General features: G+C 61.7%; 2 protein-coding genes across 8 annotated transcripts; one reads left to right on the forward strand and one right to left on the reverse strand.

The window, feature by feature from the left end:
* Positions 1 to 22,910, reverse strand: SLC19A1 (solute carrier family 19 member 1). 5 transcript variants are annotated; one of them, XM_059392523.1, is made up of 7 exons: positions 20,127 to 20,728; positions 17,576 to 17,727; positions 16,258 to 16,501; positions 12,151 to 12,889; positions 11,878 to 12,070; positions 9,422 to 9,563; positions 1 to 752 (listed from the first exon to the last, which is right to left on the reverse strand). In XM_059392523.1, exons 3-7 carry the CDS (start codon positions 16,456 to 16,458, stop codon positions 564 to 566), a joined length of 1,464 nt encoding a protein of 487 aa, XP_059248506.1. In that variant the 5' UTR covers positions 16,459 to 16,501; positions 17,576 to 17,727; positions 20,127 to 20,728; the 3' UTR covers positions 1 to 563. The 5 variants fall into 5 exon arrangements, with proteins under 5 accessions (XP_059248506.1, XP_059248504.1, XP_059248505.1 ...); XM_059392521.1 differs by lacking the exons at positions 17,576 to 17,727; positions 20,127 to 20,728 and adding an exon at positions 22,806 to 22,910; XM_059392522.1 differs by lacking the exons at positions 17,576 to 17,727; positions 20,127 to 20,728 and adding an exon at positions 21,916 to 21,995.
* LOC132012482 (uncharacterized) lies at positions 21,477 to 26,080 on the forward strand. 3 transcript variants are annotated; one of them, XM_059392528.1, is made up of 4 exons: positions 22,953 to 23,407; positions 23,498 to 23,796; positions 24,119 to 24,439; positions 24,730 to 26,080. In XM_059392528.1, exons 3-4 carry the CDS (start codon positions 24,397 to 24,399, stop codon positions 25,338 to 25,340), a joined length of 654 nt encoding a protein of 217 aa, XP_059248511.1. In that variant the 5' UTR covers positions 22,953 to 23,407; positions 23,498 to 23,796; positions 24,119 to 24,396; the 3' UTR covers positions 25,341 to 26,080. The 3 variants fall into 3 exon arrangements, with proteins under 3 accessions (XP_059248510.1, XP_059248511.1, XP_059248509.1); XM_059392527.1 differs by lacking the exon at positions 22,953 to 23,407 and adding an exon at positions 21,477 to 21,655 and having other exon boundaries at positions 23,498 to 24,439; XM_059392526.1 differs by lacking the exon at positions 22,953 to 23,407 and having other exon boundaries at positions 23,414 to 24,439.

Genomic DNA, 26,080 nt, shown 5'->3' on the forward strand with positions numbered 1-26,080 from the left:
TGAGGTTTCTCGTTCAGGTTAATTTTTTTAAAAAACCAAGAGCACTAAGGCAGGTACCTGGAAAACGGGCCCCAGACGTCCGGCTCCCAGCCTCGTGCTGCAGGGCCGAGTCGTCCCCATCCCAGTCAAGGGTCCCCAGGGACAAGCAGGGCCTGCCCCCCAGGGTGGGGGGTGACGATGAGGAGGCACGTGAACCCCACTGCCCACCACATGTGGGCGGGGACAGCACAGCCCCCAGCGTCCCAGCAGCTGCCCGAGTGTCCCAGCGGGTGAGGGGACAGGACCAGAGTGCCACGCAGGGCAGAGGGGCACCACCCTCAGGCCACAGCAAGACAAGCCACGGCCCCTCCTGAGGCAGGGAGCCCCTGGGTGCGGGGCACAGGCAGGTGCCGTGGAGGGTCCCCGCTGGTCACTGGTTCCACAGTCTGAACCCTGGAATGCAGCTGAGGCCGGACACCTGGATCGCTGACACCGAGAGGCGGGGACGTGGACGGGGCGTCTGTCCTGAAACGCCAAGGCCGCCGGGCGTGGAGGATCCTGGGGGTGGCCTCTGGGGTCGGAAGTCAGGCCTTGGCCTCAGGCTGCAGGCTCTGCTCCAGGGTGGCCAGCGGCTGCATGGCCTTCTCCGCGGGGCTCAGCGCCGGGGGCTGGGGCGCGCGGCGGCCGTCCCGGAAATGCCGCAGGACCACCACCAAGGCCCCCAAGAGGTAGACGCCAAACAGCACCAGGAAGTACACGAAGTAGATGAAAAACTGCGGCAGAGAGAGGGGCAGGGGTAGGGTGGGACGGGTGAGCCCAGCCCCGCAGAGGGGCAGGAGCAGGCACAGCCGGGCGGGGACTCTGCAGGCCTCCCTGGCTCTCCCTCCTGCGGAGGCCACGGGAGCACTGCAGGGGGCAGGGACGGGTGCTCAGGGGTCAGGGGATGGCCCGGGCTCAGTCCCACGGGGGGCAAGCCCGCTCTCTGCTCCCCTCCAGGGAGCAGAACCCTGCACACGTCCTTTACGGTGAGGCCTCTGTGATCACCCAAGGCTCTCTGCTCACTTTAGGACAACATGTGCTTCCCTCTGTGGGTCAAGTTTCCACAGCGGCCAAGGGCTCGAGGAGATCTTTGTGTGCAGAGCGCGGTCGAGAACCCGCAGCCCAAGGCACCAGAGGCCCAGCTGCACAGCCCCAAGACCCAGGCATTCCCAAGCACAAGGCCGGTGCCCGCCCAGACAGGTGCAGCCGCACACGCCCCAGCTGCTCTAGCGACCTCCAGGCCGGACAGTGCTGGACGGTCTCCGCATCCCCGCGCCAGACCAGGCATGAGGCCGCGGCACTCTGCTCCTGGCACGCCCCTCTCCGATGCCTTCGGGAAAGCGCATCCTCACACCGACCCTGGGAATTAGCCCTGAAGGACGCTGCTTCTGGGGGGTGATGGTCATTGTCTCCCTGCCCCTCCCCTGACTACGGCTGGAAGCCTGGACACCACACGCAGAACACACACGAACAGGGGACTCTGGGCGGTGGAGGGCAGTTCACCAGTCGGGCCGCTGCAGCAGAGGACGCAGACATGTGTCCCCTGAGCTTTTTTAACTTTGTACTGGGTTTATTTTTAGATCTGAAAAAACCAGTAATCCAGAAAAGCCAGTTGATAAAGGAAAAATACCCCAACAAAAGCTGTTCTTTGTAGCCAAAGGACGAGGAGAGGGGCACCCAGGACAGGGACCTGACAGAGGGGAGCCCCTGGCTACAGCAAGACCCAGCCTCACCGCCCAAACTCTAACCAGGTGGTGGTGGTCAAGGCAGGGCAGGGAGCTGGAACGCTCACCCCAGCAGAGACCACACAGAAAGCCCAGACTTTCACTCTGCCCACGTTGTAACAGCCCCCAAATTCCTGCGCGCAGAGTGAGAACTCTCACCATCACTCAGCAGCAGCAAGAACACCCCAGCCCTGCTGTGTCCCCTGAGGCCATGTGGGAAGCCATACAAGGCCCCCATGCACCTCCTAAGTGCGGGAGGCTGGAGGCCAGGTGGGGAGCCAGAACTCCCATCCCCACCCAGCAGTGAGGAGGAGGCCCCCATCAACCCCTAGGTCAGGAGCACTGTTGGGGAGCCTGTTACCTGGCTGTGACAAGCCCACGTTCCCAACTTCGTCTGTGAGAGCAGTATCGGGAGAAGCCAGTTACACTGGAGGGTTTCAGTAAGATCCAGATCTCATAACGTAATATCCAAAATGCCCAGTTTTCAGTCACTCACCCAGCAGACCTAGAACCACAAAGGCCTCTGACTGAATAAATACAGTCAACAGACGAGGCTGAGATGACACGGACAGCAATGCCATCGGAGAAAGACTTTAAAGTAGCCAAGATGAAAATGCTTCAACAAGCAGTAACACAGCAGGAACAGAGAGAAACATTCAAGAAAAGACAGAACTAAAAATGCCACAACCAAACTAAAAACTCAAAGAATGGCCTCTGCAGCAGAGCCGATGGGACAGAGAAAATGCTCCGTGAGCAGGAAGATGGGACGGCAGAAGTCACCGACTCTGAGCAGCGAGAAGACAGACCAAAGAGTCCCAGGCTGATCTCATTCCCTTTACAACAAAAGACACGACACCGTGTCATGAGAATCCCGCAGAAGGAAAGAGGACGGGGCTGGCGAAGTACTCGACGAAATTATGGCTGACGATTCCCCGAGCTGGTAAGAGACATAAACCTACAGATCCAAGACACTGAGGGAACCATGAATAGGGCAGACCCAAAGAAAACCAGACCAGCATACCGTATTTAAACTCCTGAAAATGAAAGGCAAAGAAAAAGTAAAAACTCATGAAAACAGCCAGAAAAAAGGTGACACTTTAAGGGGAAAACAGCGGATTTTTCATCAGAAACCATGAAAAACACAAGGAAGGGAACACATTTTCAAAGTTAAAAGAAAAAGCTATCAATGTAGAGCCCTACATCCAGTAATAATCTTTAGAAATGAAATCAAGACGCTCCTGGAAGAAGGAAAAACTAAGAGAGAAGTCTGTCAACCCACCCGAAAAGAATGGCTTAAAGGAGGTGCTCTAAACAGGAATCATAAAGAAACCCTGGACCAACTGGAAAGAGAAAGAACACAGAGAGCCCAATCACGGGTAAATGGAAGATTTTCCTTCTCTAGAATCTTCTAAATGTTGGACAGTTAAAGCAGAAGTCAGAACCCAGTTTCATGTGGCTGTACTGGTACACGGAGGAAACAGTCAAGACACGGTGCTATTAACAGTGGGAGACAGAATGACACAGTAGGAGGCAAGATTTCTATACTTCACTCAAACTGCTCTTTTAACCCAAAAAGCCACCATCAAAAAAGCCAAACTAAGAGATATACTGAAAAAACACCAGAGATAAACCAAAATGAAATTCTAAAGAATGTGCAAATAATCCACAGGAAGGCACAGAAAATAAAAAGCAGGGAGAAGAAAAGAAAAATGGTAAGGCAGCATCAACTCCAGCACTTCAACGTTACACTAACTGTAAATGGCCTAAACTGGCCACTTACTAAGGCAGAATAGATGAAAGAACACGACTCAACCATCTGCGATCTGCAGGACACTCGTTTCAAATGCAACGATACAGGTGGTTAACAGGTAAAGGGGCAGGAAAGAATGTATCGTGCAAAAATGAGTTACAGGAAAATGGGTGATGTTGCTGGCAGGCAGAGTAGACTTCAGAGAAAAGAAATGACCAGAGGCAGAGAACGACATTCCATTCCATAATGGTCAAAGCTCAATCCACCAAGAACACGGCCATTCGCAAGGCACATGCAACAGAAAGAAGAGCTACGGCCGTGCTGCAAAAACGTGTCAGAACCAGAAGGACAGACAGCCAAGCCCACGGCTGAGGACAGAGATGCCAACACCCCTCTCTCAACATCAGGATGAGACAAAAGTCACAAGGATGGACAACAAGTCGACATCATCACCAACAAGAGGACCTGCCTGACAGGAATCTATAAAACGCTCTATCCAACAAGAGCAGAAATCACACCCTTCCGAGGGTCCACAGAACACCTAACAAGACAGACCACATCCTGGGCCATTAAACAAACCTCAGTCAACTTAAAAGACAGACAGACTGTATTCTCTGATCACAAAACAGAATGAAAACAGAAATCAGCAACAAAGAGATATGGGAAAATCTCCAAACACCTGGAAACTAAACAAAACTCTTTGAAATAATTATAGGTCAGAGAAAGTCTCAAGAGCGATCAGAAAATACACTGGAATGGACAAAAATGAAAATGCAACACACCAATGTGCGGGTGCAGCTACAGCAGCACCAGGAGGGAAAGGCATAGCCCTGAAAACACAAACACCACAAAGCAAGTTTCATCACTGATGGCAGCCCTCACCTCATGAACCTAGAAAAACACGAACAACATAAATATAAAGCAAGTAGAAGGAAATGGCAAAGAGAAAGTCCGAGGGGCACCTGGGGGGCTCAGTGGGTTAAGCCTCTCACTTCGGCTCGGATCGTGGTCCCAGGATTCTGGGATCGAGCCCCGCGTTGGGCTCTCTGCTCAGCGGGGAGTCTGCTTCCTCCTCTCTCTCTGCCTGCTTCTCTGCCTGCTTGTGATCTCTGTCAAATAAATTTTGAAAAAGAGAGAGAAAGAGAAAGTTCGAGCCAGCTTCAGGAAGGCAAGACTAGGAAATTAAAAGCACAGGGACAACAAACTCCCCAGAACCAATAAATGACTTCAGTGAGACTGTGAAAGACCAACATTCGAGCACCGGCTTTATTTCTGGGCATTCACGACACACGTAGCAGATACTGCTACGAACTGAACCGTGTCCTGCCCAAAGTTCGCCTGTGAGAGCCTCACGCCCAGTGCAACCGTATCTGGGACAAGGCCTTCAAGGAGGTGATTAAGGTCAAAGAAGGTCCTAACTATGGGCCCTATTCCAACAGGGCTGGTGTCCTGAGGAGAGAGGCACAGACGTGCAAACACACAGAGAAAAGGCCACATGAGGACACAGAAGGCGACGTCTGCGCGCCAGTGGGCTGCTCTGGAGGAGCCGGCCGGGCTCACACCTTGGTCTCGGACTTCTAGATTCCAGGACTGCGAGAAAATAAAGCCTGTGTGAGCCACCGGCCTCTGGTGTTCTGTTCGGCAGCCCTGGCAGCAGGTGCAGATGCGAAAATTAAAAACACAGCATCACTCACGACTGCTGGAAAAAATGACGAAAGACTCAGGTACAAATCTAACACAGCAGGTACAATCTATGCTGAGAACCACCAGTGCTGAAAGAAACCCAGAAAGTTCTAACTAAACGGAGAGTGCGCCTGTCCACAGACGGCAGACTCGAGGAGCAGAGGTTTTCCGTCTCCCAGAAATGACAGCGCGACATTCTCGAGACCAGCCAGGACTTTGGTAAGTTGACGAATGACCCCAGAATTTACACGGAAAGGCAAAGATGCTGTAACAGCTAAAACAATTCTGAGGAAACACGTCAAAGCTGGAGGAATCGGTCTGCCCCGTTTCCGAAGGTCCCACGCGGCCGGAGAGCGGGAGGCTGCGGGGGAGGGGCGGGAGCAGAGCACAGGGACACACGAGAAGCCACAGGCAGACTCGCGCAGACACGCGCCACCGGATCCTGACCCAGGCGCAGAGAAGAGCGTCTCTTCCAGGAGAGCCCCGGCGTGGCGGGACGAGCGCAGACGAGCCGCCTTGACGGAAACCGCACACCGCACACGAACGTAACTCCGACGGCTCACAGACCTGCGTGCACAACTACAGAAGTTGTTCCCTTTGCTTTTTGTATTTTGTTGTTTAGAAGGGGGGAGGGGAAGGGGAAAGGGAGAGAGAATCTTAAGCAGCCCCCACACCCAGCGCAGAGCCCAAGGCGGGACTCGAGCTCACGATGCTGAGAACGTGACCGGAGCGAAACCAAGAGTTGGACGCTTGACCGACTGAGCCGCCCAGGTGCCGCATTTTTCTTCTTCAGGCTGACGTATGCCTTTTACAGCCAACTCTACTGACGTGTGCATTTTACTACTCTACAGCCAACGTGGGACTCCCCTTCACAGCCCCCGGGGCAAGAGTTCGCATGCTCTTCCGACCGGGCCAGTCTTTAAAACTTTAGAAAAGAAGATACCGGGGGCAACTTCCAGAGCCCGGGTTATGCCAAAAGTTCTTACACTTGGCACCAAAACTCAGATCCGTAATGGGAAAAACAGACAAATCAGACCTCGCCAAGATGAAGACGTCCTGCTCTGCAAAACCCTGTCAGGATAGAAAGATGAGCCACGGCCGCCGAGGGCGCATGCGAACCAGACACGGCCGACCCCGAGAACGCAGGGCTTAGAGGTGCCGCACGGAACGTCCAACGGACCGCTGGTCACCTGCCGCTGACCAGCAGCTCTACCAGTGACGCGGCAGACCCCGTGTGCCCGGATGTGTGCGCCCCGGATCACGCTCCTGCAGTACGGTCAGCTGCAGACAGCGCTATGGAAAATCCCCAAGAAAACACACCTGTCGCGAGCACCACATCTGCTGAAAAAGTCCACGTCTACATGGACCCACGTGGTCCACAGTGTGTTGCTCAAGGGTCTGGTGTAAATCCCCCAAAGGACTAGTTCCTCCCACAGACAGACAACACTCAGACCCCAAGACTGAAAACAAGCCTCCCCCCCGTGGGAAGCAGCAGCAGAGCGGAGGGCGGTCTTGCCAGACGACGTGCAGGGGGCGCACGAGGGCAGAGCCCGGCTTGCGACATCGGGGACACGCAATCAGGACCACAAACAGGCACCACCCCAGCCAGTCAGATGCTCAGTAAAAAAGAAGGATGACCCCGAAAGGATCTGGGGGCACTGGCTCTCCCTGCCGCCCAGTACCTGCCGCCAGGAAGGCAAAGCAGAGCAGCCCTGGGAGTTGGCCATGGCTCTGCCACGCCCGCACCCAGACAAGCCACGGCCCGTGCTCAGTGCTCAAGGCTCCTGTGTCCTCAACAGCCAACGACCAGGCAGAGCCCAGAGTCCTTTACGGGGACCAAGCACACACGCCGTGTCCACCACCCAGTGGAAGGTGACGACAGATGGACGGACACACACACACACACACACACACATGAGCACATGGTGACCCATGTGGATCCTGGGGGGGCGGGGCGTGCTGAGCAAGAAAGCCCAACCTACAGGTGACAGACCACGATTCCACCTAAGTGACACTCTTGAAAGAAGATACAGAAATGGTGGAGGGACTGTAGGGTTGGGGTCAGGGCTGTGGCCAGGAACGGCCACTGCAGGGCCCTGAAGGGCAGGGGGGGTCTCGCTCTCACCTATATAAGGTCAGTCCCCCGATATGGGGCGTGTCCGGCGGGGACAGTGGGAACAGGCACGTAGGTCTACGTTACCTCTCACGCTGCATCGGAACGTACGGTTGTCCGAACGTAAAGTCTAACTTAAAAAACAAGCACACCCAGGTCAGCTCCCCACCTGCTGTGCCCCGGGTCCCACGAGTCTCCATCTAGCCCAAACGCCGACTCCCTCTCAACACCGACAGTCGATGAAGGCGAGCCTCCCCCAAGCGGAGTCTGGAGGCTGGCAGGGGGCCCTGGCGCTCACCCCAATTCCAGGAAGCAGGGCCGACCTCGGACCCCACAGAGCCACCCCCGCAGGACGGGCCCGAGCCGCGAAGATCACGGACTGTCCTGCAAGAAAGCAGCCAGCCCCGCCGCCCGGGCGAGGAGAACCTGAGCAACCGCGGTCAGCCGGAGCCCCCGCGTTCTGCAGCGGACGCCGGGTCACAACCACCCCCCGACTTCCTCCTTCTTCCGCACAAAATGCGCCCCTCTTCTGGATGGGTCCGGCCCGCCCGTGGTTTTGCTGTGGCTTGTCCTGAATTGTCATTCTTTGTTGCTCCCAAACATGCCCGTTTTTGCTGTTTTATTTTACGGCGAAGAGCACGTGAGATGACGTGGGCGCCCTGGCCGTGAACAGGGAACGTGAGCGGGAATTTCCCCGCGGCTCCCGCCAGCGTTTCTGATCACGAACTAACCGCCCCACGTCTAAGTTTATTTTTTAACTGGGAAATGAGACCAGCCAGAGAAAACCCAATGTATTTTTCTCTGCACTTGACCCGACACAGCCAGGAGCTACTACATGGGAAGGCCCAGCCCCTGGGGAAGAGCCCCCAGCCCCTCTTCCAAAGTGGGCCCTGGAGCATGGCCCGGCCTCCAGGCACACTGCCCCTGGGCCCCCCAGGCTGAACAGGGCCATCGACAGGGGTAGCAACCTGAGGTTGGGGCTGCCGTGTGGCTGGGTCCACTGAGCCCTCCCGGAACCGAGACGGGCGTCCGTCCAGCCACACTAACAACCCCGCTGCCCAGAGGCGACCTGCTGGGGGCTCCTCCCAGGTGCTGCTGCCAGGCCAGGCTCCGTGGAAAGTCGAGGGCCAAGGGTGCTCCCCTGCAAAGGCTGCTGCTTCCGGGCGAGGCCCCCACCTGCCCATCCCCGGGCACAGGGCACAGCCCCCTTGCCCCCCGCTGACCCCACAGGTGCAGCTGCACTTGTCCCCAGTGGGCAGGACAGTCCCAGTGCTCAGCCCAGAAGCCTGCAAACAGGGGCAGATGGTTCAGATCTCCTACTCCTCAAGGGCACATCCAAACCCCATGGGCCCGTCTCTAAATGAGAAAGTCTGTCCTGCCCAGCACCTTCTCCCAGTCAGCTCTGCGGTCACCGAGGCTGTGCCCACTCAGCCCCCTCAGACGGAGCCCCCCAAGCTCAGGGTGTCCGGGCTCCAGACAGATGGAGGCCACAAGCCCCGCTGGCGGACGGCACTGGTCCAGGGGCCCGGCTACCATCTTGTGGCTCATTCCAGCTGGCCCAGACAGGTCCTACCTTGGCTGAGACCACCTGGAGTCACACACATGCGTGTCGCCCAACCTCCCAGGAGCAAGAGCTCTCCAGCTCCTCTCAGAAGCACCGAGAACCCGCTCAGGGTTAGGTGAGGGAAGGGGCACCAACATCACATCCCCACACGTCACACGTATGGCAGACACAGAGCTGGCCTGTGAGCCCGTGCCCGGGTCTGACAGGCACTGACAAGGGCAGAGCTCTCAAATGAGGGCAGTGAGCAGGGACCACCAAGGGAAGGGCTCACGGCCAGGCCTCCATCCTTCCTGGGACACCAGCCGGCACGGGGGACGATGCAGGCTGGTCAGAGCTCCTCCAAAAAGGACAGACAGCACCTGGGCTGCCGCAGAGGTCAGAGGGCATCTGGCCGCCCCTCCCCTCCCTGCTCCGCTCCAGTCTGTGCGTCTGGCCGGAAATGCCCAGCCCGCCCTGCACACAACCCCTCTGCCCCCAACAGTAGACCGACAGCCCCGGGCCCGTGGGGTGGGAGAAGCCGCTGCCCAGACAACCGCGTCCCCCGGGCAGCGAGGCCGAAGTGGGCTCACCTGTGAGTGGACCGGGAGGCCCAGACCCCGCTTGTCAGAGACAATGAGGGTGATGATGGTCTTGAGGACAGTGGCAAGGAATGTATTCACTCCGAAAACCAGCGCACAGAGCTCTTTAGAGAGAGAAGACGCGATCTGAAAACTGAACGGGAAAGCGGCCGAAGTCAGACTCTGGGGGAATGAGAGGCGCCCACAGTTCAAAGGGACTCGGCACGTCCAGCCAGCAGCCGTCCATCCCCCACGCCCGGGCACGAGATCCGGCTCCGTGAATCCAAGACCGAGGACAAGTGTGCCCCCAGGAGGATGTTCGAAACGTCTCCCGGTAATTCCGGGGCACAGTCAGTCGTCCTCATGAGAACGGGCAGAGCATCTCGGGGAAGCGCGGCCATTCGCTGTTGAAGACGTGGGGAGTCCGGGACACGGCGGTAACGCAAACAAGGGAAGCAGGAGAACAAATGTGCCCTCCCTTCCCGATCCGCTGCAGAGAAACCTCCAGAAACGAGTGACTGGACAGGAGACGCTCTAGAGCTCTGAAAAGCGACGACAGACACACCCGAGAAGCCTTTCGAGAGGATGACAGAGGGTGAGTGACGCCACCGTGCTGGGTCAGGGGCGGCACACGACAGACCCGCCGGGCCCCGACGAGCAGCAGCGTGACAGCGCGTGGAGCCAGAGAAAGAGCGCATCAGGCGGAGGACTGGAGGAGCCCACGCTGGGCCACGTGCCTGCCATGGCAGAACACCACGCCACCACCCTGCGTGTCTCCCACGGCCTCCATGAACCCAAGTGGGAGCAAATGGAGCCGTGCCAGCGGCACACGTCGGGAGGCTCCTACCATACTCGGTTGACGCAAGCGCAGCAGAGAACCCAGCAGAAGAGGCCAGAAATGAACAGGCCACTGACACCAGGGAGGAGCCAGCCACGCTGTCCCTACAGGAAGGCCATCAGGCCCACACGCCCACAGGCCCACCACACGCTTGCCCGCTGTCTGCCAACACCTCCTTTGCAAAGCCTGCACTCTGCCCGGCCAGCCCCCTCCTGGGACCCCTCCGTGGCCACCATCCCAATGCAGAGAGAAACGTGTCACACCTGTGATGACCAGCTTGGCCCACAAGTAGGCAAGAGGGTGCTGACCTCAGGCCTGTCACAGGGAAATACCGTGCGTGTCACCCCGCCAACTGGGGCCCAGCTGCTCAGTACCAGCAAGAGCCGAGGTTGTCAGCGGACGTGGGCAGCCAGGCGGGCAGGGCCGGAGGCCGAGGCCCGAGCACCAGCAGCCAGGCCTCGGGTAGGAGGAGGCAGCGGCACCCACTCACTCCCCCACGCCTACCTATGCCGGACCTGACCTCTCCTGCGGTTTCTACAACCAGCAAAGACATTCCAGCAGCAGAGATAAAGAAGTGGATGGCAGTGCGAGATGACACAGAGCCCTTTCCAAGTGGGAGTGTGCTAAGGAGGTGCTTCTGGGACATTTGCCCGCTGAGAGCAGGGGAGTGGTGCTGGGAAGCAGGAAGACCCGGGCCTGGCCACGGGGAGCGCAGAGTCAGTGGCCCCACTGCACCAGGAGCTAGGGATGCCGCCTGAGCGCAAGAACCAGTGGGGACAGATGTTCTAACTCAGGGTGACCAGGAGGGTTCCCCACCCTGCCCTGAGGAGTGAGGCCCAGCAGGGAACCAGGGTCAAGAGAAGGGCAGCTGGTAACAGAGCCAGGCCCACCCACTGGGTACGAGCCACACGTGTGATGTGGGTGTGCGGCATCAGCTCCGTGAAAGGGACAGATCAAGCATGCCAGGGCCTCGGCAGCAAGCAGGGCGCAGGACGGAGAAGGGTTTGGAAGGCAGAAGTGGGCAGAAGGGCGGCTCTGGGGACATCCCTGGGGACTCCCCAGGGGTGTGAGAAATGCTAGGGCACCAGGAGAGCCCTCGGCAGAGGGGGAGCGGGACTACTTGGTCACTCCTTGGCTGTGTGTCACTGCCCTGTGGTGGGTGGGGACAGGAAAGGCCTTGTGCACCACAGACCGGCCCACGTAGGACTTGGGGCCTCGAAAACAGGGAAGGGCGCTGGGAAGAATGGCTTCACAATGGCTGGTGACCGAGGCCAGCAAGTAGCCTCTGTGGGAGCCACAGAGGGGACAGCACGGGGACCAGACTCTGCATCACGCTCGGGGTCACAGAAGCCAAGACAGGCTGTGCTGTGGACAACGGGAGGACTGGCCCGACTGAGAAAGCCCAGTTCACTGCTGCCCCCGACATGAACGACTGCACGCCACTGAGCGAGCTCAGCACGGCCTGCACACGCCCCTTCTGCTCCCCGCAGAACATTCCAGAAAAGACGCCTCTTAATAGACGCAGACGGTTTGTCCACTCCCAGCTGCCCGCCACTGCCTGCTCTGAGCTCTGTCACGTCAGTGGCCATCCCGACTGCGTCCTGACAGCCCCACACTCGGGTCAACTCACGTGGCGATGGGCACCAGGAACTGGTAGGCGCCGCGGAAGAGCACGAAGGCCAGGTAGCACAGCCAGATGTTGTTGGTGCTGTACATGAGGAACACCAGCGCCGCCTGCGCCGCCGTCACGCCCGCGATGACCAGCTTGGCCCACAGCGCCCAGCGGATCTTCACAAAGCCCGCGGAGAAGGAGGTGATGGCACCTAGGGGGACAGGACAGGTCACCGCCGCGGGGGGGGGGGGGGGTTGTGCGGGAGCGCGGCGGGCGGGGCCGCGGGCCTACCGAGCAGCGTGGACGCGGCGTCCGCACCGCCGTTGTAGACCGAGGCGCTGTCCGCGGTGGGGTGGACCACGTTCCACAGGATGTGCACGTAGTAGACGATCAGGTAGTAGGCGGCCGAGTTGAAGACCCACCAGAGGGACCAGAGGCGCAGCTGCGGCGAGTGCGCGGTGGCCCCCAGCTCGCGGAGCACGCGCGCCGGCGTCCAGTCCCGCCAGGCCCCCCGCGCCGCGCCCGGGTTCATGCGGGCCAGCTCGGAGGCGGCGGCCCCGCGGCGCGCGGCGGCGTCGCGGTTGAAGAAGAGGCTGCGCCGGGGCCGCCGCAGGAAGAGCGCGAGCAGCAGGCTGCAGCACAGCAGGCCGAGCGACGCGAGGTTGAGCGTGGAGAAGGGCACGCCGGCGGCGGAGACCAGCAGCTGGCCCAGCACCGAGCTGGTGAAGACGCCGAGCAGCGCGGCGGAGCGGGAGTAGCCGGCCATGCGCTGGTAGCGCGCGGGCCGCACGAGCGAGAAGATGTAGGAGGAGTAGGCGATGCGCGCGGCCATGGTGACGCTGTAGCACAGCTCCATGAGCTGCATGTGCAGCACCGAGCGGCCGAGCAGCAGCAGCAGCCAGGCCGCCACGAAGCTCGCGCTCTGCAGCACCAGCACCGGCGTGTAGCGCAGGTAGTCGGTCAGCAGGAACATGGGCACCAGCACCGCCAGGTACGAGTAGGACAGCACCGGCGTGATCTCGTTGGTGACCTGGGGGACAGCAGGCTCGTGAGGCTGGGCGGGGGCATGGGGGCGCTGGGGAGGGGGGACGGGGGTCCTGGGCGAGCCCTCCGCATCAGAGGGCACCCACCCTGCCCGCCTCCCACGGCTCCCTGGGGCCCAGCCAGCACGGCCGGTGGAAAGCTGGCGCGACCCGCTGATGGTCCCGAATGACACCAGAACGTGTGGCAACCTAGGTTCGCAGGCTTTTAGGAGATGAAAATGTGACCTGGTGTGTCCTTGACAGTGGGACGGATGGATGCCTCGGCCTGGGAGGAGAGGCCTCAGGCAGCGGGTTCCACGGAGCACAGGGAGGAGGAAGCCGGAAGGAAAAGGAACAGAAGCGGGGCCGCCATGTCGGACCTCGCCTCTCTGCACAGGGACAGCACCCGCGGCCCACCTCAGGGGGGCCGCCATGATCGGACCTCGCCTCTCTGCAGAGGGACAGCACCCGTGACCCACCTCAGGGGGTCCCAGGGCACAGGGACGCTGTGATGGAAGCCCTGTGCCCAGCCCCACTGGACTCCAGCAGGGGGCTCTGGCCGTGGCTCCCATCTACTAGGGCAGACCCAGCTGGGCCCTCAGAGATCACGGCCTCCCTGGTGATCCACAGGCTTGGGGCACGAAGCCTGTCTCGGGCACCGGAACCACCCGAGCCAGGCCCAAGAGCCAGCAGGCCCCAAGGCCCCACATAATGAAACCGAGAGACCATATGGAACCTCAGGTCAGCACATGGGGCTGTGCCATGCCCGCCACCTGCCAGCCTCCAGGTGGCCTTGTGGACCCGGTGCCTCAGCCTTCACCCATGGCTGTCTGCAGCTCTGCCCACCCAGGGGGAGCCTCAGGCGGTCCCGGATGAGGGTAGAACAGCATTTCTAGGGCTGTGCCCAGACTGAGCCCCAGGTGGCCAAGCCTCAGCGACTCTCAGGAAGGTTTTGGATCCCCTCCTGGCTGAGGCTCCTGTGCCTAGTGGCCTCGTCAACCCCCACCCCCACAGGAAAGCCAAGGATGACCCCAAAGGTTGTGGTCCCCACAGCACCGTGCACCAAAGGCCTCCAGGAATGCCGAGACTGAGTGCAGGTCAGTCCCAGGGTAAAGAAGACGCTACAGTGGGCCACCAGGAGCCACGGAGCCCTGGCTCGAGTCCAGACATGCCCAGGGCATCCACCCGCCCCTCAGTTATGACGGCCGGCCGCAGAGCCCAGAGGGTAGAGACTCAGGAGGACCGACCACCCCTCCTTCCCGTTCCCCTTCTCGCCCTGCCCTGCATCCTCCATGGGCTCTCCTCGGGCTTGGCAGGCCAACGGGCCGGCAGAGGCGGCTGACCCACATCCACTTGGAAGGTACCAGGGGAGTGAGCACCCACAAAGTCCCTGGGGTTCGGTGGCATCTGTCAAGTGGCCCAGCACTTGGCACAAGGACAGCTTCCTATTGGCTTACCTAGTGTTGCCTGGACGCCTTCCCAGGAGCCTAGTGTGCGGACAGGCCAGGGCCAGGCTGACCGCAAAGCACAGGAACCGTGCCCGGATCTGGATCCAGGTGGCTCCCAGGCAGCTGCTTCTCTGAATGGGCAGGATCGGCTGGGCCCCAAAGCAGCCAAGACAAGGGGGGAGGTGGGGGGAGTGGCGGCAGAGCCACGGCAGGGCAAGAAGGACGCAAAACAGTGGGTTCTCGGGAGCAGGACGAGGGACCCCAAAATCCAGCAGGAAGCGCGAGCCCGATCTGGCAGCACCTGGAGGGGCGCTGAGGCCCGTGCAAGGGGAGGGCAGGGGAGCAGGACAGTGGCCTTCCCTGCTGGGCCCTGATGACCCCAGGCTGACAGAGGACAGGTGGGGCCAGGCCCGCGAGGAGGAGTGTTGTTAGCAGTCCCAGATGGGGGCTCCCCGTGGGCGTGGCGCCGTGGACTCAGCCTAGGCAGCCTGACGGAAGGGCGTCACAGATGGGAAGACAGAGAGCCAGCCGGTCACTAAGCCAGAGAGGATGGGGGTGTCCCCCAGCAAGAAGCACGAGAGACGATCTGGCGGGACCAGAACTTAGAACCCCAGCATAACAGGACACCACGAGCAAAGTGAGTGACTGGCCCAGACAGGGAGAAACAGATGACAGTCCGATCCCCCAGGGCAACCAGGAGGGGGACAGCCCTGCAGGAAATGTGGAGGCGGCGCAGCGAGCCCCAGGACCGCAGGTGCCAGCCAGGCCCAGGGCCCACTGCGCAGACCAAAGGAGAACATGCCGAGCAAGCCGCTCTCAATGGCTATCAGATGGGCAGAGATTCAGCCGTGCCAGTCCACTGCCGGGGACAGAGGGAAATGGGCAGCCAGCCACACGGGCGGCAGAGGCAGGAGTCTGTGCCGGCAACACCAGGCCGCACATGGCAGTACCCAGGACACCTGCAGCAAATTTCCCTCGGGGCTAACAGACACTATGGAAGCACCAGTTCAAGCATTAGAGTGCACTGAGGTCAGGGCAGCCTGGACATGTGTGGACAAGTGTCCCCAGTCAGCCCAGCAGGGACACGCCGCAGAGGCCGTCCTAAACCCCACTCGCAAGCCCGGGGCAGACACAAGCCAGAGAGGCCACAACACCAGCCACTGCGGGCCCAGCCCCCACCTGAGGCAGGTCAGGTCAGGCCTCATGCGCACAGCGACTCCATGTGACTTTTAAGAATTCGAAGGTCCACAAGGGGAAGGGGTCAGGCTCTCAGGCAGGGAGAAAGGCCAGGCTCCCAGAGAAAGCCCGCAGCTCAGTGGGACCCAGCCGACTAGCCACAGTGACGTGCTGGAGGGAAAGTGCCTGAGGCCAGGGCTGGGCAGGACCAAGGAGCACAGGGCAGCGCCAGCCTGGAACTGGGGGCAGGAGGAGCAGGGCAGGATCTGGGCTCAGACAGAAGGCCTCACCCGGACAGAAGGCCTGACGGCACATTTTATCTACCAACAGCCCTTCGGCTCTTTTGTTCTCCTGATAAGGAGAGCTTTGGGGAGAAAACTGCTTTCCCGCCTCTACCGCCCTGGGGTAGAAACTGTTACCCAAGTTCCAACCCGGAGATCTTCATCCTTCGGCTGAGTCAATCCCTCCGGGTCCCTTCGGGCAAACGGCTGTTAGAGGTCTCCTGCCACGTGAGCCCCTGTGGGGGGGGTGCAGGGTGCCCCCTCCCCGCACTCTTCCCTCCGACCCTCAGCAGACGCGGACCCATCTGCAACCTGCCGTCACTCCTCAACTACCTGCTTAGGAGTCCAAGTCCGCCCCCGACCCCTGATTGAAGGTGCCCTGCGGGGGGCAGAGGGCAGGACGCCTCCCACCACGCGACCACCCACCTAACCTCGCAGGCTCAGCCACTCTGGGCCAGGGAGGCCACGCACCTGTTCCCGAGTGAAGTTCTTATCGGGGCTCAGGAGGTAGGGTGTGATGAAGCTCTCCCCCGGCCGCAACTGCGCCATGAAGCCGTAGAAACACAGGTAGAACACCAGGCACCTCCAGGACTTGAGCTCCGGGTCCGGCTCCGGGTCTGGCCCCGGCTCCGCGGGCTCGTCCTTCTCCACCACCTGGCCGGAGGGCACCATGCTGCCCAGCCCCCCGGCGGCCCCGGACGAGACGATGGCGCTCCTGAAAGATGAGCACAGGCTCAGGGCAGCTCCAACAGCCCTCGGACCCCATGCCTCCTCCCCACAAACCCCAGGGCTCTTTCGATGTGGTCGGGACACAATGTCCACACAGGGCAGGGGCCCCAGCCCCGAGAAAGGCCCGGCGCGTGTCACAGCCCAGACATCTGGTCCAGCCAGCCCAGGCGGTCACCACCACCAGGAGACCAGCAAGATTGCTGCACCTTAAGTATCCGTCAACTCAAACCAAACACAACTTAAAGTGCCATCTTTCAGGCACCCAAACTCCTCCCACGAGCTCACAGTGGGAGCTCTGTGCTCATTCCTGCACGGCCTGTTCACAGAAGGTGACTGTAGAGGGTCTGGGTCCATGGAGAAACCCTCTCCAATTTCCAACAGTGGGCACAAAAAGTTCCCAAGATGTGGGGCCAGCCTGGTAGAGATGCGGGGTCCAGGGATCCCAACACAGGTAGCTCGAGACTGTCCAAGCAGGAAGTCCCCCCCGCACCCCCTGCCACTCCTCCCAGGATGAGGCCCAGGAAGGCCAGGGGACTGCCGAGGACGCCCTCCCCACCCAGGACCATGGACAACAGACAGAGTCCCCACACCAGGGCTGGGGTCTCAGGGAAGTGAACTGTGTGGCCCAATGAGCAGAACCGTTCCCACCATCTAAGCATCTGTGCTTATTTCTGGGACACAGGGACAACAGAGGGACAGCAGTGAAGCCCTGAAGAAGACAGGCTGGGGGTCTCTTTGTGGGTGCGACAAGGAACGGCGGGGCAGAGGTGAGGCGTAGCTGCGGGAATGCCAGGGTTTCCAAGGGAGCGAGTGATGCGGGAGAGGGTGATCCCAAGAGTTACAATGTCCTGGGCTAACCCCCTTCAGTGCTCCCAAGAGGCCAAATGAAACCATCGGCCAGACTGGGGAGCTGCAGCTTCCACTGCCCCCACCCACCCCACTGCCCCTGCGGGAAACTGTTGCATTGGGGACCAGGCCAAGGGTTCCTGAGGGCAGGTTCTGGTACGTGCTTTCCCGAACCCACTGGGAGCTTGCATAAACGGATGGGAGAGGGGGGCACCTGGGTGGCTCAGTGGGTTAAAGCCTCTGCTTTCGGCTCAGGTCGTGATCCCAGGGTCCTGGGATCGGGCCCCGCATCGGGCTCTCTGCTCGGCGTCGAGCCTGCTTCCTCCTCTCTCTCTATCTGCCTGCCTCTCTGCCTACTTGTGATCTCTGTCAAATAAATAAAATCTTTAAAACAAAACAAAACAAAACCAGATGGGAGGGCCCCAGGGCCTGCCACCGGCAGAACCACTCCCATGTCGGGGTGCACCCCGGGGACCCATCCCGGCCCTCAGACTCCCCTCCAGCTCACTCTCCTACTCCCAGGTACACTCCCTGGCCGCCGGCCAGGTAAGCTCTCCAGCTCGGGGTGAGCAGCTGAGAAGCCACCTGAGCCCAGGGTCCCTGGGAGTGGGTCCCCACCTGCCCCTGCCCCTGCCCCCAAGGGATCAGGAGCCCTGAGGACTTGGCCCTCCTGTTCAAAAGGTGTCACCTCCAGACGCAACAGGAACTTCCCTCACCTGGTGTCCCCGAGTCCTGGGCAGTAGTGGAAATTTCAAACACCACACCAAACGCGTTAATGTTTTCTGCTCTGGATCTTGGACTCCTACCGCTTCCGAAACCGAGGGGCAGTGCTTCGTACACTACGCTGAGAACTGCCAGAAACTCCCACTCTGGGCTCTGCTCGCTGCAGCTCTCTGAAGGTCTGGGTCATGGCCCAGGACTCTACACCTTAACCCATCCCACAGGCGTGTCTGAGCAGGTGGGGACGCCGCCTCAGGACTCCTGGCTGGACGTGCAGAGCTCCACATCCAGGGCCCCCAGGGGGCGTGGCAAGCTGGCGCCCGACCACTGCTCGGAAGGGCCCCCAGGAGTCCTCCAGGGTAACAACAGCCCCAAACCCCAGAAGGACAGGCACGCAAGGAGCCGCCCCAGGGGCTGGCCAGGGAGCTCACAGGCTGGGGAGAGCGTCTGCAGAGACGGCGTCTCAGGGAGCCCCTTCGTTCCCAGCCCGTCCCCGGCTCCACGCCTGAAATCTGGGAACACCGCCCAGTGCGGGGTGCAAGCTGGACAACCTAGCCCCCCCCATTTATAATGGTAGGAGTGGAGAGCCCCCCCACCCCCAGCTGTGAGGGAGATGCCCAAGCCTCTGTGGCTGCCTGTTCTTCAAGCACCTGAAGCTGAGGGCCCCGTGTCCCCACAGCTCATGGAGCCCCGGGTTCACATGCATCGCACCTCGGGGACCACACTGTGTTCACTCACACTTGCAGCCCCTTAGCTGGCTTGGCCCCCCGCCCCCCACCGGGCCAGTGCACCCCAGGTCTCCGGTGCCCAGGAGTCGTCTCCCACCCATTGCACACCCACTGGAAAGGGGGACTTAAGCTCTCCTCTGCCCAGGCGCCCAGACCCACTCTCCAAGGTTAGGAACGGAAATGCTCACCCTGGACAAAGAGCGCGTTTGCGGCCTCACGGCCAGCCCAGCCTCACCCTGGCCCACACCAGAAATGGCAGAGGAAACGCAAGAAGCACAAAAGGTACCAGACCCTTGAGCGCATCCCTTCAAAACTGGGCACTTGCGTTTCTGCTTCAGACATTCTTCCTGAGCGCTATTTAGAAAACCTGCCCCTTGGGGCACCTGGGTGGCTCAGTGGGTTAAGCCTCTGCCTTCGGCTCAGGTCATGATCTCAGGGTCCTGGGATCGAGCCCTGCATCGGGCTCTCTGCTCAGCGGGGAGCCTGCTTCCTCCTCTCTCTCTGCCGGCCTCTCTGCCTGCTTGTAATCTGTTCGTCAAATAAATAAATAAAATCTTTAAAAAAAAAAAAAAAAAAAAAAAAAAAAAAAAAACCCCCCCCCCCCCCAACTTGGGGGGGGGGGGGCCCCCCCCCGCCCCCCCCCCCCGCACAGGCAGCCCCCAGATTCCTGAGAGAAGAGGTCCCACGGCAGCGCACATGCGGCACAGCGGACCTCTGGTCAGCCCTGGCAGCTCGAGTGCCCCCAGCTGGTGTCACAGAAGGAAGGACAGACAGGTCTCGAGGGCGAGCATGACAGGCCACAGCAAGAGCAAGGTGAGGCGGTGAGTGATAAAGCTTATCTGAACGACACCCCAGGGTCACGAGGCCCAAGGCCAGTCTGGAATGTGCATCTTTGAGGCTCATATTCCACACTTCTGTCAACACCGAGACTTCTGAAACAGGCTGGACAACAGGTCCCTCTGGACGGAGCCAGGCCGGACAAGGCCACAGGGAGGAGCAAGGCCCCACCCCTGGAGCAGCAGCACCTACACAGCAACGGGCTAAAACTCCAGAGTCTGATTCAAACTCCTTTTTTAAGAGCGGCCACTGCAGAAGAAATGCGGGGCACCCCAGTACCAGGGTGTCTGAGGGCCCCGGGCACAGCCCACGGCCTCGAGCCCTGGCTCCCGGCTTCTCCAGAGAGAGGCCGCCGTGCAAGGACTTAGGTTCAAAGCGAAGGGCTGACCCACCCGGGAGCCAGCCGTCCGGGCAGCCGGCAGGGGCCCCGCCTGCATCCCGAGTGGACTTCGGCTGCAGGGGTCTCTTTATTCCACTCACCTGAGCTGGGGGTAGTCACCAACCCTGACAGGAGGCCGGCCACTGCTGCTGTAACTCAGAGTCCTCTCTGGAAAACACAGACTGCTCTTCTCAACACAGAGGCCCTTCCCAGGCTCGCACTCCAGGTGGGGGAGGTGGAAAGACCCCCTCACACGCTCATGGGCAGCCCAGACGGCAAATGAGGTGCCCACGCTTAGGGCAGGTGACAGACAAGAGGACTGGCTCGGACCACAAGTGTGCTGACCCCAGCCAACACCAGGCAACCTCAGGCCTCCTCAGGGCAAGCAAAGGACCCCATCACATGCCTCCCAGAGAAGGTTCTGACAGTTCCACATGGACCGTCCTCACAGCCCTCCGGCACCTGTCCTGGGGCGGGGGCGGGGGGTAGTGTGGAGCACCAGCTGCTGGTCCCTTCAGGACCTAGTTAGCCGGGAGACCCAAAACCAGACACCATGTGTCCTGGGTTTTAAACCAGCTACCACTCTCCCAGGTTAACAAGGCTGTTCCGTTAACTTCTTAGTGAAAACGAAGAACCCTTACATCCTCCCCCAAACCACCTGACACAGTTCCGTGTTCCAAAGAGTAAATTTAAACCCCCGGCCATCACTGCTGTAGACACTCAACCCTCAAGTTTAAAACACGTGGGAGGTGAGCAGCTTTGCCCAGCAGCAGGCTGGAGTGTCTGGAGTTAATAACATCCTGCAAAGTCCCCTCCGAAAGAAAGGAACTAGTAGCACCAAGTCAGGAGTGAGCAAGGCAGGGGGGCGGTGGGACACCATCCGGGAACCCCGACCATGAGCTCTGGGCACCCAGGCCCGCAGAGGGAAGCAGTTCCCCCAGGACACAAAGTCCCGGCTCTGCTGATCCAATCTGGAGGGGGGCAGGGGGGCCCTTCCCCGTCACTTGCAGAGAGGAAAACACTAGCCACTTGCCCAGGAAGCGGGAGGCAGATCCACAACCGCACCTGCGCTCTGAGCAGAATGGAAAACAGCTTTTTCTAGACGCATTCCGGATTTCTGAGCTGGCTCAGATTCCAACTTCTGCTCTGACACCAGGCCGGCTGGGGCTGGGCACCCAGAGATTGTAAAGAACCTCAGGAGCACACCGCGCGCGCCTGCGCCAAGGCCGCGGACTCTCCAGGGCAAGCGTGGAAAGCAGACAGGACCTTTGGGGATACTTTCCTCCTGCGAGGTGTGGGTCCACTCAGGAGAGGGCTGCAGCACGGCGCCGGATTCCAGGCACTCTCCGGCACTCTCCGCGCCAGCGCGCCTCCAGCTCTGGGCCCGGCACGGGACTGGGAGGCGCGCCAAGGGTTCCCCGGGTCGGGTGGGTGGGCCGGGGATCCCCCGCCTTCCTGCGCGAGGAACACGTGCGCCGGGATGGTTGTGCCGCGACACGGGGCCGGGGCGCCAGCACCGAGTCCACGCGGTCCTGCCCATCCCGCCGAAGGGACACGGAGTCCGACGGTGACGGGCGAGGGTCCGGGCGGCCCTCAGACCCCAACTAGCCGGACCTTGCGGAAGTGACAGGTGGGGTTCGGAGCGGCGCGCACCGCGAGCCCCGGGGGGAAATGCGTCCGCGGACATCAGGCGGCGGGCGGCGAAGCCCGAGTCCCCCCCCTGCTCGGGCGGAGGCGAGGGTGGGGCGCCGCACGCGGGAGCCACGGCCAGCGCCGGGAGAACGGGTCACCGTGCGCCCAGGGCGCGTCCCGCACGCGCGGACCGCGCCTGCGCCCGGCCCGGGACCTCGCACGCACCCCGCAGCCCCGCGCGCGCGCCTCGCGGAGTACCTGGGCGGCAGGCGTCCGCTCCTCGGGGCGCGCGGGCGGCGGGGCCGGGGACCCACCGGGACCCGGCGCACGCGCCGTCCCGGCGCACACGGTGACCCGTGGCCGCGGGCGCTGCCGGGAAAAGCGGCGAAACCCCGCCCCGGACACGCCCCCGACCACGCCCCCGCCCGAGCACCGACCTCCCGGCCCGCGCTCCGCCCGCCCCGGCCCGCCCCCTCGCCGCCCCCTCGCCGCCCCCCACCTCGGTCACGCGGCCGCCTCGTGGCGCGGGCGGGGGCCCGCAGTGAGGGGCCTGGCGTACCCGCGGAGGGTCTGCCCGCACGGCCGCAGCCCCCACGGGACCGCCCCTCCCGACACCGCCCCGGGTGCAGCCGGGTCTGGAGGTCTCCCCACCTCCGCCCGGCCCCCAGTCCCCTGCTGGGTCGCCCACCTGCCGCCCCACTCGGGCCCCAGCCACCACTGACTGTCCCTCGCTCCCCTCCCCTGCCGCCCGTGCAGCCCCCAGGGGACTGGACCGCCTCCCCCACCCCCCGGGCCGCCGCCCGCCCGGGCTCGCCCCGCCCCGCCCCCACGCAGCCCCCACGGGACCATCCCCTCTCTCGCAGCTGCCCTTTCTGGCCGTCTGTCTCACCGCAGCCTGTACTGGATGCCACCGCCCCGCAGCTCCCACCCGACCCCCTCCCTATGCGACCCCTACCAGACCGCCCCCTCCCCCCGCATCCCCCCGGCATCCCCCACTGCACACACCCGTCCCTCTGCTCTGTTTCCCTGTCCCCTTCCCCCCACACGTCCTGGAAGGCTCAGCTGAATCACTCCTCCCAAAACCCCCGTTGGGCCACCTCCTCAGGCAGCCCCCCAGGAGGCCCCTTCCAGCACCCACTGGAACCTACCCACACCTACTGGCCCTGGCCGCAGCTCTGCAGAAGCCCTGGAGGGAGGCACTCCTGCCCCCTAACCAGCTGTGACCGCCTCTTGGAGGAGGGCCGGCCCCTTGACCCCCGCTGGGGCTTACCCCGCCTGCCATCCCAAGCTGGAAGTGAATGTGCCTTTTTTTTTCTTTCTTTCTTTTTTTTTTTTTTTTGGCTCATTTTAAACGTTCCTTTTCTGGCTAACCCGCAAGCTTAAGCCAGGGACGTTGGTCACTGTGCCAGCCAGGACAGAACTGTTGGGGTTTTGACGGACTTCCCCTCCCCCGACGCAGCGCCAGCCTAGGATTCCCCCTGACCCACATTCGGTCTGGCGGCTGCCTGCCGCACCCACACGGCACAGGCACCTGCTCCTGGGGGTCGTGGCAAGCCCCTACCCAGAGGCACCCAGTGCCCGAGCCCCCGGGTGCTCCCCTGGTCCCCCAGTCCACTCTGAAGCCAGGCTCTGGTGGAGGGGGTGGGGGGAGCGGAGGTCAGGTCCGGTCCCGGGCTTCCGGCCTTCCGGGGAGGAGAATGCAGGGGGAGACGCTGCACCCGCACAGCGCACAGAAAGCGGCGGGAAGGAGGTGCGAACCTTGAACAGGAAACAGCCCGGTGCTTGGTCAGCGCTAAGGAGCGGATCCAGGACTGACCTAGATCATTCCCGGTTGCTCTAGGAACGGCGGAGAATGCCCGTTTGGGACACGCGAGCTCTGCAAGACCGCAGGCCGGCCCAGCGAAGAAGAGGGGCGCATTTTGTGCGGAAGAAGGAGGAAGTCGGGGGGTGGTTGTGACCCGGCGTCCGCTGCAGAACGCGGGGGCTCCGGCTGACCGCGGTTGCTCAGCTTCTCCTCGCCCGGGGGGCGGCGGGGCTGGCTGCTTTCTTGCAGGACAGTCCGTGATCTTCGCGCCTCGGGCCCATCCTGCGGGGGTGGCTCTGTGGGGTCCGAGGTCGGCCCTGCTTCCTGGAATTGGGGTGAGCGCCAGGGCCCCCTGCCAGCCTCCAGACTCCGCTTGGGGGAGGCTCGCCTTGGACTTTCGTGGGGGGAGGGCAGGGTGGGGAGACTGGCTGCCCACCACGCCCCAGAGAGGCCCCGGGGTGGGGGGTGGGGCAGGACCTGGGCCTCCGCCATCTAGGGGGCCACGAAGACAAAGGAATGACCAGGTCTGCCTGGAGAGAGCAGGAGGGGGACATGCCCAGGGAGCTGGCGGCCACCCCATGGGATCCACTCCCAGGGGCCCATGTCGGGCAGTGACAGCAGTGACAGCAGTGCCCCCCACCCCCACCCCCACCCCAGGACAGGCTCATCGCCTTGCACTCGGAGAAGGGGGCACGATGGCCGCCGGCCCAAGGAGATCTAGAGCCTTTAGAGTCTAGATCTAGAGATCTAGAGCCCAGAGTCCATCCTGCCCGGCCCGGCGGAGCCCCAGGCCGCTGAGACGGGTGCACGGGGTGCAGGGTGCGTTCCGGCTGACCGCTGAGCTCGGGGAGGCGGTTACCAAAGCCCCGGAGCAAAGTGACAGCCGCGGGCCAGCTTCTTCCCCCGCCGAAGGGTTTTATGGAGAAGAGCCGGAAATGGACATTCGGGGCGCGCGCGTCAGGACAAAACCGCGGGCAGGTGCACAGCGCGCGGGGCGGGGCTCTGCGGAGGCAGGGGGAGGGGCTGCGCGGAGGCAGGGGGAGGGGCTGCGCGGAGGGAAAATCCCCGCGAGGCGAGGGAGGGCCCCCTGGTGACGGCTTCTGATTGGCCGGGCTGTGGCGGCTTCTGATTGGCCGGGCTGTTGCTGGGGCAGGGGAAGATCTGGCCGCGGCTGCGGCAGCGCAGGAGAGCGCGGGCTCCCGGGCTTCGCTCAGGCAGGTTTCCCTGGACTAATGGCTGCGTCTACACGGCTTCCCTGCGGCCCGCAGATCCAGTGTCCTCCAGCGCCTACTCCAGCTTCTGCACCCCGGGAGCTGTTTCTCTGATTTTAGATTCTGCCAGCCTTCTTCGTCGTGATGAGGCGTTTTCGAGCTCCCGGTGGGCGCTGCCGCAGGAGGACCCTGCAGAGTCACCCAGCGCGGCCCCGGGCTGGACAGTACCGGCCTTGGACCTCGAAGGGGGAAAACTGCTAAGAAGGCGAAGCGCCGTCGCGCACTCTCTGAACGTGAGGAAGGGGGTGCTGCAGCCCACAGGCTTCGGGCGCTGGCTGGGCGCGTCCCTGCAGCGGGTGCGGGGTGGGAGAACCCACTCGGGTTGGCGGGTTGGGCCACTTTCTCCCACAGAGAGCCTTGGATGTCCCACCACTGACCTGCCCCTTGTGCTGGGACCCCCACTTGCGAAGCCTGGAGTCCACGCCGCCGAACTCTGGTTCCGGTCCACGGTCAGCAGGAGCTGTCCAGGGCTGAGACAGCAGACTGTCGCCCTGGGCCCTGGCTCGCCCAGGGAAGCCACGAGTGCCCGTGACAGCTGCCTCACAGAGTGTCCTGGGCAGAGCGGGCCGGGACAGTGTCCGCAGAGTGGGTGGACTGCCATCCCGTAGCAGCGTGGACTCCACCGCGGACCCCCTGCGGCAAAGTGATGGGAGAGCGCGCGGGAAGGGCGCAGGCGCAGCTCAAGCGGCCGTGTCCTCGTGCTAACCCCTGAGAAAGTGGAATTCAGGGTGAGGAAAGGTGAAGTGGGCAAGCAGACCATGTTACACCCATAAGCCCACATCCACAGAGCCATTCGCAGAGTCACAGCCTGGCACTGGACGCAGAAACTGAGTCTGTGGGTGAGGAAGGAGGAGAGGACGGACCAGGGCCGGGGTGTCGGTCCTTTCCTGGCAAAACTGGGCAGACCACAGAGAATGCCTGATGGCCATCCTAGAGACTTAAGCTCCACTATTGGTGATTTGGATTTTGTGTTAAAACGAAACATGCCATGGGATGGAATCATTCGTGCTAGCCGCCACCCACCCTTGACACCTGACCTAATTGTACTTTAAGCCTCTCCCACGAGTGGAATTTTAAACCAATGTGTTCAGAATTTCCTGGTCAGCACTAATCTTCCTTGGTAAGGTAAAAGGTAATCTGCTTGATAAGACCCTGGCTTCCCTAAGGGAAGGTGACCTTGACCAAAATAAAACGCACTTGACAGCCTTGTGTCCCCCTCACACCCCCCCCCCCATTTGCCTATAAAAACCTTCCTTGTACAGCTTCTTGGAGCTCTGTTCCATCTGCCAGGTGGGATGTTGCCCAAGTCATGAATTGTTGAATAAAGCCGATTAGATCTTCAAATTTA

Source organism: Mustela nigripes, chromosome 2, assembly GCF_022355385.1.
Source record: "Mustela nigripes isolate SB6536 chromosome 2, MUSNIG.SB6536, whole genome shotgun sequence".
Classification (NCBI taxonomy): Eukaryota; Metazoa; Chordata; class Mammalia; order Carnivora; family Mustelidae; genus Mustela; species Mustela nigripes.